Source organism: Lonchura striata, chromosome 28 (genome assembly GCF_046129695.1).
Source record: "Lonchura striata isolate bLonStr1 chromosome 28, bLonStr1.mat, whole genome shotgun sequence".
In the NCBI taxonomy this organism is placed as follows: Eukaryota; Metazoa; Chordata; class Aves; order Passeriformes; family Estrildidae; genus Lonchura; species Lonchura striata.
Window position 1 is genome coordinate 5769001 of NC_134630.1, and position 19710 is coordinate 5788710.

Sequence of the window (19710 nt, forward strand, 5' to 3'; positions counted from 1 at the left end):
CCATGACTCTGTGCTTCAGGTTTTTTTCCTCCAAAGTCAGGGGCACAAAACCATCCACTGGGGTGCAGGAATTAAATATTTTTCTACCATTAATAAAATAAATATTTTAAACAGTATTTTTTTATCTTTATGCCTTCCTTTTCTAATCTCTGTCTTTCTGTATATTAATGTTAGCACAGAAATACACATGTACATATGTATTTCTGTGCTATATATGAAAAAATGTGTATATAAATAAAGACATACATAAGGATGTGTGCTCAGATTTTTTTGTGCTGATAAGGAGGTGCAATCAAAAGAGCTTGGAGACCCCCATTCTGTATCAGTAGTTTGCTGTTCCCTGTGTTTGCAAGCACAGCTCTTATCTGGGTATTACTGTATGTCAATGCACCCAACAGCCCCAGGAAATGAAGAACTGAACAAAGATACTTGAATCATTATTACCCAAAGATTTCTGCTATCGAGCTTTTTTTAAAAAATGCTTTTGAAGCATAAATCAGGTGCAGCACGGAGCTCAGCTGGATCCTGAGATATGTTTTACTCACACCCATGTCCTTGTTTCTCCCAACTCGCTGTCACTCAGTTTATCTGCACAGCCCTCATGGATGTGACAACACTTCTTGAGCAGATAAACATCTCAGTATTGTCACCAGAGGCAGAACTGGCCTGTAAAAGTCTTCTCCACCTCTCTTCTCTGTGAAGGGATTCACACATTCCTGTTTTACAGCAGTGATTAAAATTCCTGCTCTCCACTGAGGGGGAGACCCCAGGTTGGGATAATCAGGGACAGCTTGTTCACCCCATTGAAGAAATTCCACCAACCCCAACCCCTCCACTTCAGGCTACACCAAACCTGACCAGCCCAACTCATTAACGGAAAATCAGAATAACCATCACATAATAGAGGCTTCTGCATGAAGAAAGGTGAATAATCCCACAGTAGGATAAAGTGCCAAAATCCCTGCTGAAATCCCCTAGGGATCACCTTAACCCAAGCATCACCCAGAAGTCTGATCACTTTATTTACACTAACTTATAGAAATGGGAACAAGTCCAGCTCAAATAATTATTGTTGTACTCATGTAGGCAGTCCCTCAGATAAACTGGTTTGTTCTATCACAGAGAAAGGAATATTGAATTTCCTTAGAGAAACAAACATATTGAATGAAAGGCAAATTGGATTTCTCCCCAGTTGCACAAAACCAGATCACATTCACTCTCTATACACTCCAAGAATTCTCTCCCCAACAGCACCACAAATGCCATTCACCAGCTTTATTGACTTCTAAAGGGTAATTTGACAGCAGCTGGCACTGAGAACTGTGCTTGAAAGTTTTTGCATTAAGATGAACAAACGGGTTTGCAAGTGAATCTATGGAATCAGAAGCCAGGGAAATGGGAGGAAAAATTCCAAGAGCCTATGTGGCTGTACTGAACACTTCCAGGAAGGAAAAGGATCTGAAGGCACACATGCACAGGTAGGTTAAATGTCTTTGCTGTGCTTCCACTGCAGGAGGATGGTGTGGGTGGGACACAAGGAACTGCAGATGGCACAAGGTGACACAAGGAACACATGTGGCAGTGCTGTGCTGCCTGCCCAGGGACAATCTGAATCCTCTACAGACCTCTGGACATTGAGGAGCAGCTGAGGGAGCTGGAAAGAGGCTCAGCCTGGAGAAAAGGAGCTCAGGAGGGACCTTCTGGCTCTGCAGAAGTCCCTGGCAGCAGGGGACAGCCAGGGGAGGTCAGGTTCTGCTCCCAGGGACAGGAGGAGGGGGAACAGCCTCACACTGCACCAGGGGAGGGTCAGGCTGGACACCAGCAGGAATTCCTCCCTGGAAAGGGTGGGGAGGGCTTGGAAGGGGCTGTCCAGGGAGGTTTGGAGCCCCCAGCCCCAGAGGTGGCACTCAGGTTTGCAGTTCCCCTCTCGGGCACAGCCCCACAGGGCAGAGCTGCAGACTCACAGGAGGATTTCTGCTGCTCAGCACACCCAGACAAGGGCAAAGCTTCAACATTCTCCTTCCTAACGTCCCAAGACAACCTGCTAAAATTCTAAATGTATTAATAGCAACATAATAAATTATGAATATAAAGCTGAGTCATAAAAACCAAAAGTAAACACCATAAGGGATCTGGGTCAGAAATCCTGAAAACCTCGAGTTATAAATACTCAGCTTGTCCAAATAACCAACACAAAGCACAAGACCTACTTTGGAACCATGACTACTTTGAAATCTCATTCTTTCTCCTTCTCAAGGTCATGTCTTCTGGTGTAACAGAAAATGAAGTCAAATTAAAACCAGGGAGATAAAAAGGAAGTGCAGGAGGTGGGGGGAGAAGAATTAGCAGGGCCATCCAAACAGATGCTGTTTTCTTCTTCGAGATGAAACCCTAAGACACTGGTGAGAGGCAATGTAGACAGCAGGATGTGGAGAACTAGAGAAGTCATTGGGATTTAATTACTGTATTGCAGTAGGAAAGTTGAATATTTGTGAGCAGCCACACCAAGCTGGAGTTTGCTCCAGTGGCACTTCTGCAGTGGTGCTGAAAATAAGCTTTTCCCTCCTGAGCCAACAGTTACAGAGCTCTTAAGAAGTAGTGGAAGTGTATGATTTGGAAGCCATTCAGCTAGAACAGAGTTTTCATTATTCCTTAGCCATTCTAATGATCTCAGATCTGTCCTTGTCACTTATCTCTTGTCTCCAAAGAAAAATCAGCATTTTTGGGCCATTTATTACAAGCATCAAGTGTTAAACTTGTACAAGAGCTAGGAGCAGACAATTTAACACATTGCTGATACTCTCAAGCTCAGGGCAATAGAAATTAAGTATCTGCACTGTGCAACAATGGTTTTCCAACTCCTTATTTCTCATGAAAAGAGAAAACACACTGTCTAGCTGAGAGACTGAACAAAGCCCTCAATTCTCTTCCCAGAGCTTCCACAGATTTCCTTTAAGATCATTATTGAGGTTCTCTAAACAGTTTGCAGCATCAGTTTCTCCAAATGCTAAACAAATAATGGATATATACAATAGATGTAAAATAATTCCCTAGTAAGTAGTGCTGCAGAAGCCTCAAAGAGGGAGTGAGTGTGTCACAGACACAAAAAAACACTTAACCACACATCAGGGGGAGAAAACAGCTTTTTCCCAGCAAGAACTCCAACCTTTTCTACACAGCCAAGAAAAAGGTGCCACAGAAAGAGCCCCCTGCACAAAGGGTGTGTTCAGGGCTGGGGACTGGGAGTTGTCATGGCCTGGTTTTTTTTTCAGTAAAGGTTTTATATTTCATGCAGAGGAAGCTGAAAAGCTTCCCTGCTCCAGCTAAACTTGAAGAAATCCAAGTGGGACTCGTGCAGCAGCTGTGGATCCCACCCAAACTGAGGCTCTCTGGATTCAGTCTCTGAAAAATGGGAAAAAAGGGAGGGGGAAAAGGAAAGAGGAATTGCACAAGGCAGTGCACAAATCATTCTTCTTCAGAGCAGGACACAAAAATACATCTATTTGTTTCTCTATGAAATAATTTCAAATATTCCTCACATAATATATATATTTTACAATCCTGTAATAGTTTGAGCCTATAGAATTTTCAAGCCCTGCCAAAAAAGCTATTTGGATTGAATCCTTAAAGAGAGGGAAAAATCAATTGCTGCTGTGAATGATGACATATTTCAGTGAGTTTTTAATATTGGGGAAAACTGCTGATATTTCAACAGAAACCAACAGCAGCAGACAAATTATTCACAGAGGTGTTTTAGAGCTCACCCCAGCTCCTCACTGGTCTGGCCTCACCTTCTCCCTCCATCCCTTTGCTTCTCTCCTCTTCCTCCAGATCCGGCCCCCTTTTCAGCTCCTCTTTTACTTTCACATCTTCCAAGGCAGTTTCAATAGCCATGACATCCCCAAGAGACTTCTGATCCTCTGTTTTGTGTCTTCTGGGTTGACTCCTTTTTCTGTGAGACCTGAAAGCACAGAAGTGTGATTTGACATAAAAGAACAGCCTTCAAAATAGAAAACCATCACTGATTTAAAAAGCCGAATAAAAAACAAAAGGATCTTCTTTGGAGAGAAAACACAAGGTAGCTAAAATAGCTACAGGGCAAAAGAGATATCTGAAAGGGAGCAGATGAACCTTGCATAACACAACATTTAAGATCCATTCACAGCAGCCATTAATTGCCTGGGTTTCCTGAAGAGCTTTTTCCTGCCATTACTAATGTAAGCTCACAAACTGCAGTTAAAGTGATTTTAATTGTGTTTTCAATCTATTTTGCTTGTATTTCAAAATACAGATGAAAACTTGTTTAAATCTCTCTTTCATCCTCTGCCTCCATTCCATTATTTCTTTTCATTCTGTCCATGCCTCCCTTTGGCAAACTGCTGGAAGTCTGCAAAACATCATCTTCCAGCTCTGAGACATTACCCAGCACTGCCAGTTCCCAAAAACACACTATAATGAATGCTCAGAGCAAAATCAATAGGCAGTCTATGATTTTTCAGCAGTAAATCCAGAAGGTCCAAGGCCTTGAAGAAATTTAACTAAATAATATGTATATTAATAAGAACAGACAAATACTAACAAGGCAATAGCAATGCTGTTCATTCTTTTTAAAGTCAATGCCACTAAGGCAAAGATTACAGGAGCCACAATGCAAAGAGGAATGGAAATTCAGAAGTCAGGAGAAGATATTTGGGTTGGGAACTGTACCCTCACAGACACTCCCCTCTGCTCAAGAGGGACAAGGAGGGAAAATTGGAATTACAAGAGCCAGAAACTTGTAAGTCAAGACAAATGCAGTTTCATAGATGAAGGAAAGAATTAAAAAAAAACACAAAAACAAGAAAGAAATAAAGAAAGAAGCCCAGGAAATCCACTCACCACCTCCCCAAGCAGAGCAATGCCCAGCCAGTCCCCAAAAAAGGCACCTCAGAAGCCAAACCCCTCCTTCCTCCTCTCTCCCAATTTTTATTGCTCCCCATAACATTTTATGGCACAGAATTTCCCCTTGGCCACTCGGGGCCAGCTGGGTCCCCTCCTCACCTCTCACCCACCCCCAGAGTGGGACAAGATAAAGCCTTGACACTGTGCAAGCGACAGCCAAAACTTCAGAGCCTTATGAGCACTGGTGCAGCCCCAAATCCCAGTCACTCCATCCCAGCCAGCCCCAGCACAGGGCTTTACAGAATCTGTAGAACTGCTCCTTGAATTTCAGGTTTAAATCTAACAAGCTGTCCTTTTCCAAAAGGCTTGATCAAGAAACTTGTGATTTTTGCCCAATTTTTAGCATGTAGGCATTTCTTCTTTGGTTGAAAGCTGCATTTTCCTTATGGCCTCACGTCCATCATCGTGTGACAAAGACTAAAACACACTTTACTCATCAGTCCCAAAGTCTAGAAAAGCTAAAAAGCAGCTCCCCATCCTCAGAGCCCAAAAACCTCAGCTGCTAATTCCATTTGGAGTAGAAGAGAGTTAAGAGCCTTTAACCAGCCTTTAAACTGACAAAGAAGGGAGAAAAAAAAATCAACCTGAGATGAATGATGAATAGAAAAGCAAGTTGGTCCATATGCACAGGCACCTCTAATTGCCAGACTCTGAGCAGATGGTGGCCCTCCAAGAAGAGCTGGTGCCTTCACACCTGCAGGACAGTCATTAGCAGGAACAGGGGCTGAGCCCAGAAGGATCAGCTCTGCTCCTCACCCATATTCCAAGAACACACCACCTTCCCTGGGAGGGGAATGTAGGGTGGGAGGTGAAGATAAAGCTGTAAGATTTTTGCCACTGCAGCTGGAACGTTCTGTGGCTGAAGGAGGAGTAGAGTCAAGTGTTACAAGCTGGTTTTAGCAAAGTGTGTTTTATTCCTGTGGTGTGGAAGTGCCAGGCAAAAATTACAGCACAGAGCTTTATACTCACAGGAGAGAAAAAAAAGATCTGTTTTGCAGTGCTCTTCTCATTCAGGGGTTGTGGGGGAGAGAGGCAGAAAGCTCAGCATTTAAAGAAAGTGCTTCCAGAACTACAGGCTGAAGGCTGAGCACTACCAGAAGTGAAGCTGTTCTGTGTCTGACAGAATTCACACACCAGAAATGAAATGGGGACTGGACTAAAACAGTCTCTTGCTGAAGCCATAAAGTAAACAAAGTTGGGTTTTTTTAAGGTAACCAAGTCTGACTGACCTTAGAGAAGAAATAACACCTCTCTGCAGAGTTTAAAAGCTCTATTTTTCCAAGAGGGCTGACAAAAAAGCAGCGTTTGTACTCTTTGAAGAACAGACCACAAAGTGACTTAAATTAAGTAGCTACAACTGTGAAGGTTTGGGCAGAGGTGAATCCCATCCCTCCATCCTGCTGAGAAAAGTCAGGCTTCAAGTAAAACGATGTCTTGGAAAGACATAAGCACAGAGAAAGTACAGCTAAGGAGTATTGAACAGCTTCAAAACTGCTTCAGGATAATGCTGGAATAATCCAGGGAACACTGAATAGATAAGCAAAAAAAAGTACCTGGATCTTTTGCAATAGGCTGAAGCAGAGAGAGAGGCTTCTCTGCTGGGTAACAGGCTCAGGGAGGAAAATAATCCTTGGTGTTGATACAGTACCTTACACTGTGCACATCAGCTACATCAGGAACCCTGACCAGTCCCAAAACTGCAGCAGCATTTCTATCAGTGACCAGTTCCCTTTCCCCACCCCCAGTTACCACCTCACATCCCTGCCAGCCCGGGAGAGCAGCTCAAGAGGGAAAACCAGAAGAGCCATGAGACACTTGAGGTTCTCCAGTGATAGAGATCACAGAAATCCAAAACAAGATGAAACCTGAGGAACCTCAAGGCCTGAAGATTTCCTGGGGGTTTTCACAAAAAACTCAGTGACTGAGGAAAAGAGTCCCAGAGGTGCTATTTAAGAAACTTGCCAGGAAAAAAGAATGAAGGGATTGACGTTGCTGAGGGAAGTCACATACCGGTGTTTGTTGTCCTCTTCCTCATCTCCTATCCTATAAAGCAAGATTCCAACAGGAAAAGGTTAGCATGCCAAATTTTCAATTCAAGCATGCTGTAACACATAAAAATCACAGACTTGTCGAAAATTAATACAAAGATCAAAGGAATCACAGAAAGGCATGCATAAAATCCCCTTTGCAACTGATGGGCTTTTTTAAACTCCTGCTTTCTGATCAGAGAAGCTCTAAATGTTCACTATAGATTTTTTTGTCTTCCAGGATAAGAGATGAGATGTGAGGGAGCACAAAGTGTCCCACTTTGAAAAGCATGTGCTTTTATAACATGGGAAGGAAACAGGACCACGAGGGACACGTTACCCCAGACAAATAGCACGAGGAACTGTACGAAAAGAACACAAAGAAGAAAATAAAAAGAGTTTGAAGTATCTCCAGTGGAGAAGTGCAGCATTTACAATCTCAGCAGTTAAACTCCGGGGCAGGGCTCAGCCACTGTGTGTCTTTACCTGCGGAGCAGTTTTGCCTTCAGCTCTGCCTTGGTCTCGTTCCAGGCGTCGAGCTCGGGGCTGCTCAGGGCCGTGGGCTTCATGTGGTCCAGGACAGCGATGTCCTTGCCCTGCTTCCAGAGCTCGTAGCGCTCGGGCTGCAGCACCCTGACAAACACGTCCATGGAGATCTTCACCATGTCCTTGCGGCACGTGCACTGCAAGAGACCCCACACACGTCAGCAGGGGCCTCCGAGGGAAACCAGCTCTCCCACCAGCCCAGAGAGGCTTTCTGCAAGGAAACCCTCCCAGTTGGTTTGTGCTGTGCAGTGCTGGCAATGCCTCGGTTCTACCTGCTCCTGGAAAACCAGCTGCCACTCCAGGACTCTCCAAGGCTAGTGGAAAACTCCTTCCCAATGATTTTGTTCTCCCTCTAAGCTCCCCAACAAGCCAAAGCCTCCCAGGACTGGCACTGCTCGAGTCCTGTGCTGCAGGCATTAGACACAATTACTCTGTCTGCTCTAGCCCAGGTCAGAGTCTGCCCTCAAGCCCGTGTTCCCTCCATCAGCCTCTGTCTGGCAGAGTTTTCCAGGCTGAAAAGATATTATTGGCACCACTTCATAACTCAGAAAAGTCTTACAGGAACCAAAGCCTGACCTAGAGCACAGGGCAGTTAAACTTCATAATGATACATCCTGACATGGCACAGCAATCCTGCACAAAAGGGAAGAAATAAAAACCCTGCAGTAACTATAACCTGCATCCAAAGCATTAAGTGGGAGAAAATGTGCTTTATTCATTTCAACTGGCATATGCTCATTAAAACTAACTTGGAGTTACACCCCTGCCATTGCAAGGTGGTTTTCCTTGGATGTATCCCTTTGCTGTGATGAATCAACAGACTGAGTGCAGCAATGGGATTCTCACCCTGGGCACTGATGAATTGATGAACTCAAAGAATGAGCCTTTATAAACTTCATCAGAAGAAGGCAGAGGATGGAAAAGGACCCAGGAACAGCCCAGGTGCCTCTGGGGGCTGCAGCCACAGCTCTCTTGGGGGCTCTGCTCTAAGGTGCAAAGCTTTGCTTGCACTAAATTGGTTTTCAACTCCAAGCTGAGGCTGAGGTAATTGGAGCCACTTTGCAGGATTGATTTGGGGTTTTTTCCATCCTTCCTTCACACTTTTTCAAAACCATTCTATACATTCTTTTGGCAGAAGTACCTGAAATTAAACCTGCTTCTCCCCTTTCTCCCTTCCCTTTTCACCACCATCATTAAATAATTTATGGCCATAGCTGAGAATTCACTGAGAGAGGGAGAGAGAAGAGTCCTTCTGTACAGTTCTCCACCATCCCACATCCTCCAGCTCCTGTTTCTCATTGTGCAGGGACTGGGGCAGCGTTGCTAACCCGAGTGTGCTGAGTGGGAAGGAGCATTTATGGATGACACTTTCAGGAAAACTCCATTTAATGAGAAACAACTGAGGCCAGAAAGGCTGGAAATGCAATTGGGCCACAGCACAGCAGGAACACAGATGGCACCCAACCTTCCAACCCAGGCAGGAGCTTCCCACAGCACCTCCATCAATCCTGGCCTGAAGGACTGAGCAGATTTTCCTTAAGAAAGTTTTAAAGCACCTGTGCAGAGCTATAAAGAGGAACACAGAAGACCATCCCCAGCACAGCTCTGGGGATTGACCTCCTTAGAGGCTGAAAAATGGCTTCAAAGGGGAGCTCTGTGTTTGGTGATCCTGAGCTGGACCCTAGAGGTGCAGCACAGACATACCCACACCTTCAAATGTGCCAGCAAAGCCCGAGGCACTCGTGGCCAGAGGTCTCCAGAGCTGTTTTCAGCCACCAGCAGCTCCAGAGGCTCCCCAGCTGCACCCCCTGGGCAGTGCTGGAGAAGCCCACGCTGAGCTCTGGGGATGCTGCTGGGCTGGACTCAGCACTGGCACTGTGGCCTCCACATCCCAGAGCAGCCAAGCTCCTTTCTGTCCACAAATCTACCATGGTGTATGTTTATATTTCAATTTTAATTTCATTCTATTGCTTTCACAGCAGCCAGCATGAATAATTTACAAAGCCTCTTTCCTCTGGGGCTCCTTCTGGACTGTGCAGTGCTATTTCCTCAGCTGCTGCACTTGTGTCACAGCCACATCCCCAGCATGGAAAAAAGGACATTTTTCCACACCCTCCCCTCAGACAGCAGTGGGATCCTGCTGATGCTTCCAATACAGCTGGAAAACGGGAATGTTCCGTGTGTGTGAGAGAGCTGGAGAGGGAGAATGGGGGAGACCAGGAGGAGAGTGAGGGTACGGAAGGGTGAGGAATTGCCTTTGCAATAAACTCCCTGCTCTGCTCCATTCCAGCAGGACAAAAGCAGCAAGTTTGTTTCCTGGCAATGATCTCCAGCCCCACACCCTGCCTTCCACATACACAGAGCTGGATTTCTTTCAAAGTGTTTCATTGTGGTCATAAACACATGTATTTCCTAAAAGACATAATGCCTACACCCCCAGCTCTGTCCATCCCTACCCCAATTTCTGCAGAATATATCCTCCCAAATTCCCTCCAATTCTAACACTTTTATATTCCTCTATTATTAAACTTTATACAAAAAAAAATAAAAATAAAAATGAACATGTCAACACTAAAACACCACCACTAAAGGAGAGATCTGAAACCTCATTTTCTTTACATGAGACAAAACTGAAGCACAAAGCTCCAGTTTGGGAATTCACACAATTCCTATGGATCAATAGCCCTGAGAAGGATTTCAGGGCGATGCAATCATCCAAAAGCACAGGACTGAATGGCAACAGAAACATTTTGTCCAAATGACAGGTGAGAAATTCCAAGAACTCCGAGACCCCATCCAGCACCTTCCCCTCTCCCCTCCATCAGCCCAGTCTGGCTGCCAGACCCCACTCCTGGGAGCAGCAGGGCTGGCAGAGCCACAGATCAAACAGCAAAATAAACACCAGAACATTCCTAACTGCCATCTCCAAGGACCCACTGCAAGTCCTGAAAATGGAAGTGGAAAAAAAAAAATCAAAAATCAACAGCTTTAGGGTCAGTTCTGTGCCTTTGGTTACAGGAGAGCTGAGACCCAAAAGAGCAACAAGAGAGGAGTTTCCACATTCACCAAATCTGCAGGAACTTCACTTATTCCACCTTCTGAAGTCTTTTCCCAGCCTCACCTCTCCTTTTCCATAAGTTAGTGGCTTTATTAACTATAAGCACATGGAAAAATACTGTAAGGAAATGCACAATTAAACTTTTTTCCAGACTAAAACCACAACATTCTTCCTTTCCTCATTATTTTATTATATGCAACTCTAATTTGGAGCCTGTGGTAAAATATGTGACCACACCAGGAGCCCTGTCCCATCAATTCTAACTCCCAGACTGATATGGGGAATTTGTGGCTATGGAATGTACAACCATTATCTTGTTTGCAATATTTTTTAACATAAAAACACAAATAAGTCTCTATAAAATAACAGTCAAATAAAATCACTGTCTCCTTGAAGTCATAAAATCAAATGATTCATGGAAAAGTGCAGACTCATTCAACTTCAACTTCCAGCAACACTTTTGTGAGGATATTTCCCTCAATTCCCAACTATTACCACTGAACTGAACCTCAGCAGTTCCATCACATAGGAAAGGTTAATGGAAAATAAGCCTTTTTCTTATGCAGAAATAGTGACCAAAATTACATTTTTTCATGGGCACAACCCTTCATATTCAGATAAAAGCAGTTGGTAACACTGAGCTGAGCCTCCCACTTCACCTTAATGGAAATTTATCCATCACACAACCCAACATGCTCGAAATTGAAGCTCTTTCAGCTTTTAAATGCCAGACCAAAATCTTTGCTTAAAGCCTTTCTACCTGCTTTTTCATAAAAATGAAGCCTACAAGCAAGGTGCTGGGAAAGAGGGGTGGTTCTGGGAAAAGGCAGCAGAAGAACTCTGGCTGTTCCAGGAACACAGACAACACCTCTCAGCTTCTCCTTGTGCATTCCCAGCACAGAGCAGAAATTCAGTTTTGGGAGAAACAAGCCCCCAGTATAATCAGTGCTTCCAAGCAGCAGCAATCCAGCTTATTCCCATATTACAAGTGTGCTACTGGGATCCAACAGGACAGGAAAAAAAAACCCAATTTGGGGTTCCAGTTTCCTTTTCCTTGCACTCAGCCAGTCTAAGCAGGCTCCTGAAAGATGAATGGCAGCAATTCTGTAAGTGAGCAGTTCAGCTTTGAGGAGGAAAAGGAAGAAAAGCCCAAACTGCATAGTTTGTGTGTTTAATGGTTGGTGGTTGGAAGCTTGTGGGAAAGAAGATGAGCCTTGACCCCCCTGTTTGCAGAGTAATTACTGGTATCAACAACAAAGCAGTTCATTAGGAAACCCACTGGAAACCCTTGCCAGAGCTTCACAAACAAAACAATTAGGAAAGATTTCCATGGACTCCCCCTGTCCCTGGCTGCAGGGCACCATTCCTGCCTGCCTGCTTCCCTGCCTGCCCCCAAAATGCTCTGTGAGGATTCCTGGGGTGCAGGAGTGGGGCTGGGGGGCAGAGTCACCCCCTCCCTTCAGACACAGCATTTCTGTGGGACAGAAAGGCTCTGGGACTTGTCCCAGCCTAAGCAAACAAAATAATCCATCCCAAAATCCAGAAGGACCTGGTGGCACCAATCCCCCCACAGGGACGCTCAGCCAGCCCAGCCCAGCACTGGAATCCTGGAAATCCAAATAAATCCATGGATTCATTCTGCTCACAGAACCCCATTCTGGTTTTTTTAATTAACAAAATTCGTGCCCAGAATCTCCCAGCCAGAACTTCAGGAGAGGAGCTCAGAAAAGAGCTGATAAAACAAAGCTTCCAGACAGATTCCAAAAAAAAATAACCATCCCATTTCTGCTTCAGCACAAAAAAAAAAAGCTGTAAAAGTTCCTTTTTCTTTCACAGAATCAAGAGCATTAGGGGTGTTTACAAATAATACAAGAAAATATGTATGAAGAAAGGTGGAAGAATTTGTACAAGAGCAATTTTGAATCTGTCTGACAAAAATAAACCATGGAAATGTTATTCCATAATAGATTTCTTTAATGTATTCTAAGCTTAAAAGGTCTAATTAGAGTAAAAGAGCAATTTTGAACATCTGACAAAAATAAACTATGGAAATTATATTTCGTAATAGATTTTTTATGTGTTCTAAGCTTAAAAGGTCTAATTAGAGTCAGTTGAGGCACAGACACAAAGTAATGCAAAAATACAGTTCTGATTTGCCTTATTTTGGGGACCAATTTTGCAGTATTACCAAACAGGTTTCTGAAAAAACCTCACAAGTTTTATTTTCTTGGAAAATACAGACATACTGAAGGGAAAAAAAAAAACTACTAAAATATGAATAGTAAGAAGAAAGCTTCAATTTTAGCTGAAAAATTATAAGCTAGATAACATTAAATCACAGATATTCCAAGTGTAAATTTGAGATTATTTCTATATTTTGTATACAGCACAGAAAAAATGAGTGAGCAGAAGGTTTAGAAGCAACAAACCATGTAAAAGATCCTAGGTTGAGATCTAAAAAGTCCCTTTTTGGGCAGAGCAGGAAAATCCAAAGGGAAGAGTTTTCTCTGTGCCCCCTTCCCCAGAGGAGAGAGCAGCAGAGCAGAGCTGCTCTGCAGTGAGGGGTTTGATGGGAGCACTGCTGGGATGAGGTGAAAACTCTTTCTTTCAGAGCCCAAAATGCAGGATTTGGGCAGGAAGGGCAGCCTGACCCTGTTTGATGTCAGGAGGGAGAATTCCAGCAGTTTCTCTGGAGTAAACAGGAGATAAAGGAAGGTATGAAAGTGGCAGCCAGCAGGAATCCAGACCTTTTCCAGGAGTGGCTGCACTTAATTGAAAGGAAAGTGCAGAAATTGTTCCCCTCCCATCCACTTATTTTCAGTCCATTTTGCCAAAGAAATAGAAAAGCTGAGCTGGGATTTGAATTTCTGCTAAAACACTACACTCTGAAAGGGTCTCTGAATAGCAGAAGTCTCACGGGCCACCTCAGCTACAGGGAGGGCATTTTCCTGAAGCCCCTGGTTTTAAAGGGTTGTTTGGGCAAAGATACAGCTGTTAAAATCCTCTGGTGGTGGCACCCAAGGGTTTTCAGAAACAAAAATCCAGGAGTGCAGGCAGGAACTGCAGGCTCATGGTGCAAAATAAAAAGAAATTTAATAAAAAAGATGGTAAGGAATGGAAATTATAATTTCCTGCCTTTCATCCAGCAGCTTTTTTCAACAACCAAACAGAAAAAAAAATATGACAAATGGAAGACAAATGACTGAGAAACTCCAACTACAGAAAACAAAGGGAAATATTTCTCCCTAATACCTAAGCTCTGCTTATGCAGGCAAACATTAACTGTAGTATATACAAATAAACCCATCCCTCCTCGGCTGAATCAGGAATGCTGAAGTCCAAAGCAAATATTTGGATTACAGCTGACTCTGAAACATTGTGCCAGGAGCTCCAATGCTGTGAAAACCCCTCTGAACTCCTTTCTCCTGGGTCTCTTTCTGCTGAGCACTGTGACAGTGACACCACTCAGGCAAACAGGACTGCAGCTCTCTGGAGCTTCCCTGCCAGAGCTCTGCAAAGCTCTGGGATGTTGGGATGAATCCCCAGCAGGCCCTTGGGAAGAGCTGCTGACAGCACATGGGATCATCCCTGGCAGCCCCAGCATCAGCTGAGGTCTCTCCCTGTTGCCCTGATTTTTAAAAGTGTTACGTTTTCTTTCAGAGTTCTTTTGAAAGTTTTAAAGTTCTTTTAAAATTTTTCCATGGCTTCTGATGTTTATATATTTCTACTGGAGTTCTCATGCACTGTTCGTGTAAATAATGATTGTTTTGCATTCTTTGTGGGAGGAGAGAATTGATGGACTGTTGGTTTCAGCAGTGTGGTTGGAGAGGTGGCAATTTCATCCTCCAATCCACTGTCACTTTTGGAACTCTATATATTGCAAAATCAGAAATAAAATCGGCTTTTTTTTTTTTCTTTTGAACCTACCAAGCTTCTGTGTACTCATTTCATGTTCAATAACAACATCCCCCACCCCTAAACAAAGATCTGCTGCTCAGCTTTGCCCAGGATCAGGTGCAGGAGGAAAGGTGAGGTTGGGCTCCAAGTCACCTTGGCTGGGATGGAATCAGCTGCAGCACGAGGCTCCTCCAGGCCAGATGGAGACATTTACATCAGCAATACATGGGAGAACAGCTAAAATCTGTTCTTTCTTCTGGGCACACTGTCCAGCTGGGTGGGGGACATCCAGCTCCCAGTGGGGCACCCTCAAGGCTGTGAAGGAGGATGTCAGACCCTTCCTCTGGATCTGACCCTTGCTGAGAGCACAGAGCCCTGAAGATTTCTGCACATCATAAAAGATGATGTGGAATTTGTCTGTCACAAACCACACTCAGCACTGGGGCTGGAGGAGCAATTAACAGGAGAATCAGAAAATCAGACCCAAAGGGCAAAAGCATCTGTTCTAACTAAAAACCCGAGGAGAGGAAGGCTCCACGTTCTCAAAAAGCTTTGAACCAAACAGGAGAGCTCAGATTATCCACTTGCTATTCACCAAACCAATTTCCACTGGAATTTCTAAGGATCTGCCCATCCTGGTTACTCATTTACAGATACAAGTGGATTTACCCACTGTTAGTTTCCCACACTACTCTGCAGCCATTGCAATTTCTTTTTTTTTTTTTTTTTTTTTTGCTAATCCTGACACTTGTTCTACAATTAGAGCAGGACCAGTGTCTCAGAAGCTGATCTTTACACTCCAGGCTGGTTATTCTGTATTTTTTACAGGCCAGGCAGGTTCTCTGTGGGATGCAGAACATTGCACCCATCTGGCAGGCAATTAGCACAGCTCTGCTCTCCAAGGTGAACCATTACCTTCCTCTCCTGCACTGCACCACTGACACACAGCTCTCAGCAGAGCAGAATCCAAATCTCCTCCCCAGGATGATGTCCAGGAGAACATTACAACTGGCTAATTATGGACCTTGCCTTGTCCCATTCTCCTGAGTGCTGGCAGCCCAAGGAAAGGAGGGAATCACCCCCAGGATGCAGGAGCAGGTGCCTGTAGAGCTTTGCCCAGCTCAGACTTCCCAAGAAGTTCTATAAATGAGTATATGGTAAGAAAAAAACCTCCAAATCTGCCTGCATGTGAGCAAGGATATTCTAATTGTTCCTGAGAGCATATAAATCAATGAAGCCATTTTTAAAATTTAGGAAAGCTGTAGGAGTTAAGTAAAAATCACACACTCAGGAATGGTGTGGGTTGGGAGGGATCTTTAATGGGGGGACTTTAAATCTCATCTCATCCCACCCCTGTCATGGAAGGGACTCCTCCCACTGTCCCAGGCTGCTCCAAGCCCTGTCCAGCCTGGCCTTGGACACTTCAGGGATCATGGGTCAGCCACAGCTGCTCTGGGCACCCTGTGCCAGGGCCTGCCCACCCTCCCAGGAAGGAATTTCCTCCTGATGTCTCTCCAGGAATTCTCTCCCCACAAAGATGCTGGCAGGTCTCAGTGCACACAGCTGATCCTTCCTTAGGTCTCTGCTTAACCTCAAATGAGATTTAAACAAAGCTTTGCCCTCACAGTGTAACAAACTCCCCCCTGAGCTGGGACCCCCAGCCAGGCATGCCAGGGTTAATTAACACGTGGTTTAGAGCAGTATTAACCACGAAGCTCAGAACAGACAAGTGCCAACAGTGCGATGGGAATAAATTGGGCATCTCCTTCCACACTTCCACTTTGTGTCCCCAGATCTGCTCCGAGCTCTGCTGCTGCTTGTTCAGTAATTTCACGCTACGCTGCTTAACAATGTAAGCATGGAGGCTCCATCTAAAACTGCACTTCCCAAATGTCACTTGTTTGTGAACACATGGCTAAATCCAAAATTGCTTTTAATATTCGAGTGGTGCCTGCTGGCTCTGTTGTAGTTAAGGGTCTGTCTGAATTTCCATGATAAACCCCATTTTCTGGGGTGTAATACCATGACCACTCACTACACATAAACCTGCTTTACAAGGTCACAGCAGACAAACACCATTTTTTACATTTTTAAACCAAGATTGCTTGGTTTGTGAGTTTCAGACACTTGACACTGATTTGAGATCTCTTACAGTTTAAGGTTTTTCTTACCATCCCTTTAACTCCAGAACAAATCCAAATGTCTGACCCACCCCTGGAAGTGTCCAAGGCCAGGCTGGACAGGGCTGGGAGTAATCTGGGATAGTGGAAAGTGCCCTGCCCATGGCAAAACTTCCCAGATTCTAGTGAATGAGCTTTGCTGTCAGTTATTCTACAGACTTCAAACCAGCAGAGCACAGGTGCTGTCACAAACCAAAGTACACCAGGAATCTACCCTAATGAGAAATAAACACACAAGTATAACTCTCCAAACTTAACTGAGTGCACAGATCAGAGGAATTCAGGTATTTTCAGTGTTATTACCATAGTGTTATTAAAGCTTAAAAGTATTTCCAGCTTATTCCTTCCCCTCCAGTGTGTACCTAATGAGTTGTGCTCAGTTACATCAGTCACCTTATTCACTGTGAAACACAGTTTGCATGCACCAGAAAACTAATTCCAATTTACCAATCCCAAAGCAACCTGTTCACAACCTGAATGCAACACTTGAGAAAGCCATTCCTACACCCTCAGAATAAAATGGAGATGGGGTTGTTTAGCCTGGAGAAAAGGAGACTCAGGGATGACCTTATCTCCACCTTATCTCTACTCTCTTCAACTCCCTGAAGGGTGGTGGTAACCAGGTGGGGTTGGTCTCTTTCTCCAGGCAACAACTGACAGAACCAGAGGACACAGCCTTAAGTTGTGTCAAGGGAAATACAGGTTGGATATTAGGAAGAAGTTTTTTACAGAAAGGGAGATAAAGTTCTGGAATGGCTGCCCGGGGAGGTGGTGGAGTCACCATCCCTGGGTGTGTTTAACAAAGCCTGGATGTGGCACTGGGTGCCAGGGTTGAGTTTAGGGGTTAGGGCTGGGTTGGACTCATGATCTTTAGGGTCTCTTCCAACATGGTGATTCTGTGATTCTGTAAATTCTGTGATTCTGTAAATTCTGTGAATTTGGAGGAATTTCGGCAATTCACATGGAGGTGGTGGAGTCACCATCCCTGGATGTGGCACTGGGTGCCAGGGTTTAGTTTAGGGGTTAGGGCTGGGTTGGACTTGATGATCTTTAATGTCTCTTCCAACCCAGTAATTCTGTGAATTCTGTGATTCTGTAAATTCTGTGAGTTTGGGGGAATTTCGGGAATTCATGTGGAGGTGGTGGAGTCACCATCCCTGGATGTGGCACTGGGCGCCAGGGTTGAGTTGAGGTGTTGGTGCTGGGTTGGACTCTGTGATCTTTAAGGTCTCTTCCAACCTGGTCATTCTGTGAATTGTGTGAAAACAAATAATCGAGAGGCAAAACTAGCAGTGTGGGACAGTGAGAGAGTACATCCCAAAGCAGAGGCATTTTCCATGCTGTCCTCAGGAATAAGGACAAACAACTGGCACTGCTGAGTGTTCCAGGAGCTGGTGGCTCGCCCCAGCCCCTCCCAGCTGGCCCCACCTGTGTTGCCATTTTGCCATAGTCAATCCAGCGCAGGGTGGCGAAGTTGGTGGACTCGGCGCAGTTGAAGCCGTGGTTGAAGCCAGCGTGGTAACCGTAAGGAAATGTGATCATAAACTCCCCAGCTTCCTGGGTGATCTGAAAAACAAAGGAAAAAGGAGGAGACACCCCACAGGTCACTTAATGCAGCAGCTTGAGAACAGAGACCCATTAGAAAACCCCAGTGATGGAATCTCTTTCCACTGGAGGGTCGGCAGAGCCAGATCTTGGCTGAGCCTGGAACATTCCTGGTGAACTGCAGAATACTCAAGGATTTCTCTTAAGGGAAAAACTCAGAACAGTGGATGGGAAGGGTCCCATGACCTGAACTATTTACACCTGCAGGCTCCAGTTACAAAGGGGTCTCAGGCTGCAACATTCCAAAAGATCAATAAATCCCACCCCCAAGAGCTCTGGATTTCCTTCCTAACATTCCCTCTGCATGGCAGGATCCTTCTGAAGCATCCCCTGCCCTTCCCTGTATTTATCTCCCCACTCACATTTATCAGCCTCACTGTTCACCCTAAAAATTACAGCCCAGCTTTGGTCTGCTTTGGGAATTGTCCAGAGCAGCTGTGGCTGCCCCATCCCTGGGAGTGTCCAGGGCCAGGCTGAGCTGGGAGCACCCTGGGACAGTGGGAGGTGTCCTTGACCATGGCAGAGGTGGCACTGGATGAGCTTTAATGTCCCCTGCACCACAAATCATCCCGTGACTCAACTTTAATAAAATTAAAACAACACTAAGCATTAGGGGCATTATTAATAAGGGTTGAACTCTACAGATCACAGCTGGAACCTGAGGCAAATCAATCTTGATGCTTCAAAAATAACTTTTTGTATCTTGTGCAGAAAAACCATTGGGAAACAAAGAAGTTTAATTGTTAGAGCATGGCCTGAACCATAGGAGCAACTCCCAGCCCAGCAGCCCCTCATGCAGCAGCACCTCCCCTCCACAGGGTGTGGAAGAGGCAAAGCTTGACCTTCCCTGTCTTTCCAACCTGCAGTGCTGACAGAGCTCTCACAGCTGCCACAGGCCAAGAATTCTGTTTGGATTCCTTCCCACAGCCACAGCCCACAGCCCAGCAGCTCTGAGCCCACAGAGACTGCAGGGGACTGCACCTCCAAACACAAGGATGGGACCAAATGCAAAATGTAAGCAGACAGAAGTTCAAACACTTCCCCCTCGGCTGGGCCAACATCTCAACTTGCAGATGTCATTAACATTAGAAGAATAATTTAAAAAAGAGGGAATTAAAGCTGCTGTGATGAAGCTCCTGCAGGATTTCAGGAGGAGGTGCTGAAGTCCAGGCTGCATGCAGCCCCTGGAGCACCCGGCATCCATCCCCTCCATAAATCCCAGCAGTGCTGCTCTGCTGGCTCCAGAAGATGAAGAGATTATGTTTCTGTCAGTGAATGCACATCTTGGTGTCTCCATTTCAAGCCCACATCATCCATGGCATTGCTGTCAACATTATCCCACAATAAATTAGAAAACACTCCAGATGATGGATAGGCCATGCAGAAAAGTAATAACTATTGAAGGAAAGCCAGCACAAACTGCCACTCATGAAGAAAGCCCCAAATTTACTGACTT

At 44.9% G+C, this 19710-nt stretch overlaps 1 protein-coding gene across 3 annotated transcripts in view; it reads right to left on the bottom strand.

The window, feature by feature from the left end:
• KDM4B (lysine demethylase 4B) overlaps positions 1–19710 on the bottom strand; it is a 77068-nt gene that overhangs the window by 22437 nt on the left and 34921 nt on the right. For 2 of the 3 annotated variants that reach the window (XM_077788804.1, XM_031507182.2), the window contains exons 8-11: positions 18078–18215; positions 7455–7651; positions 6952–6984; positions 3792–3961 (exon numbers count right to left, since the gene is read on the bottom strand). In XM_077788804.1, coding sequence (XP_077644930.1) covers positions 3792–3961; positions 6952–6984; positions 7455–7651; positions 18078–18215 — 538 coding nt within the window. The remainder of the gene's footprint in view (positions 1–3791; positions 3962–6951; positions 6985–7454; positions 7652–18077; positions 18216–19710) is intronic. The other variant, XM_077788805.1, reaches the window with a different exon arrangement.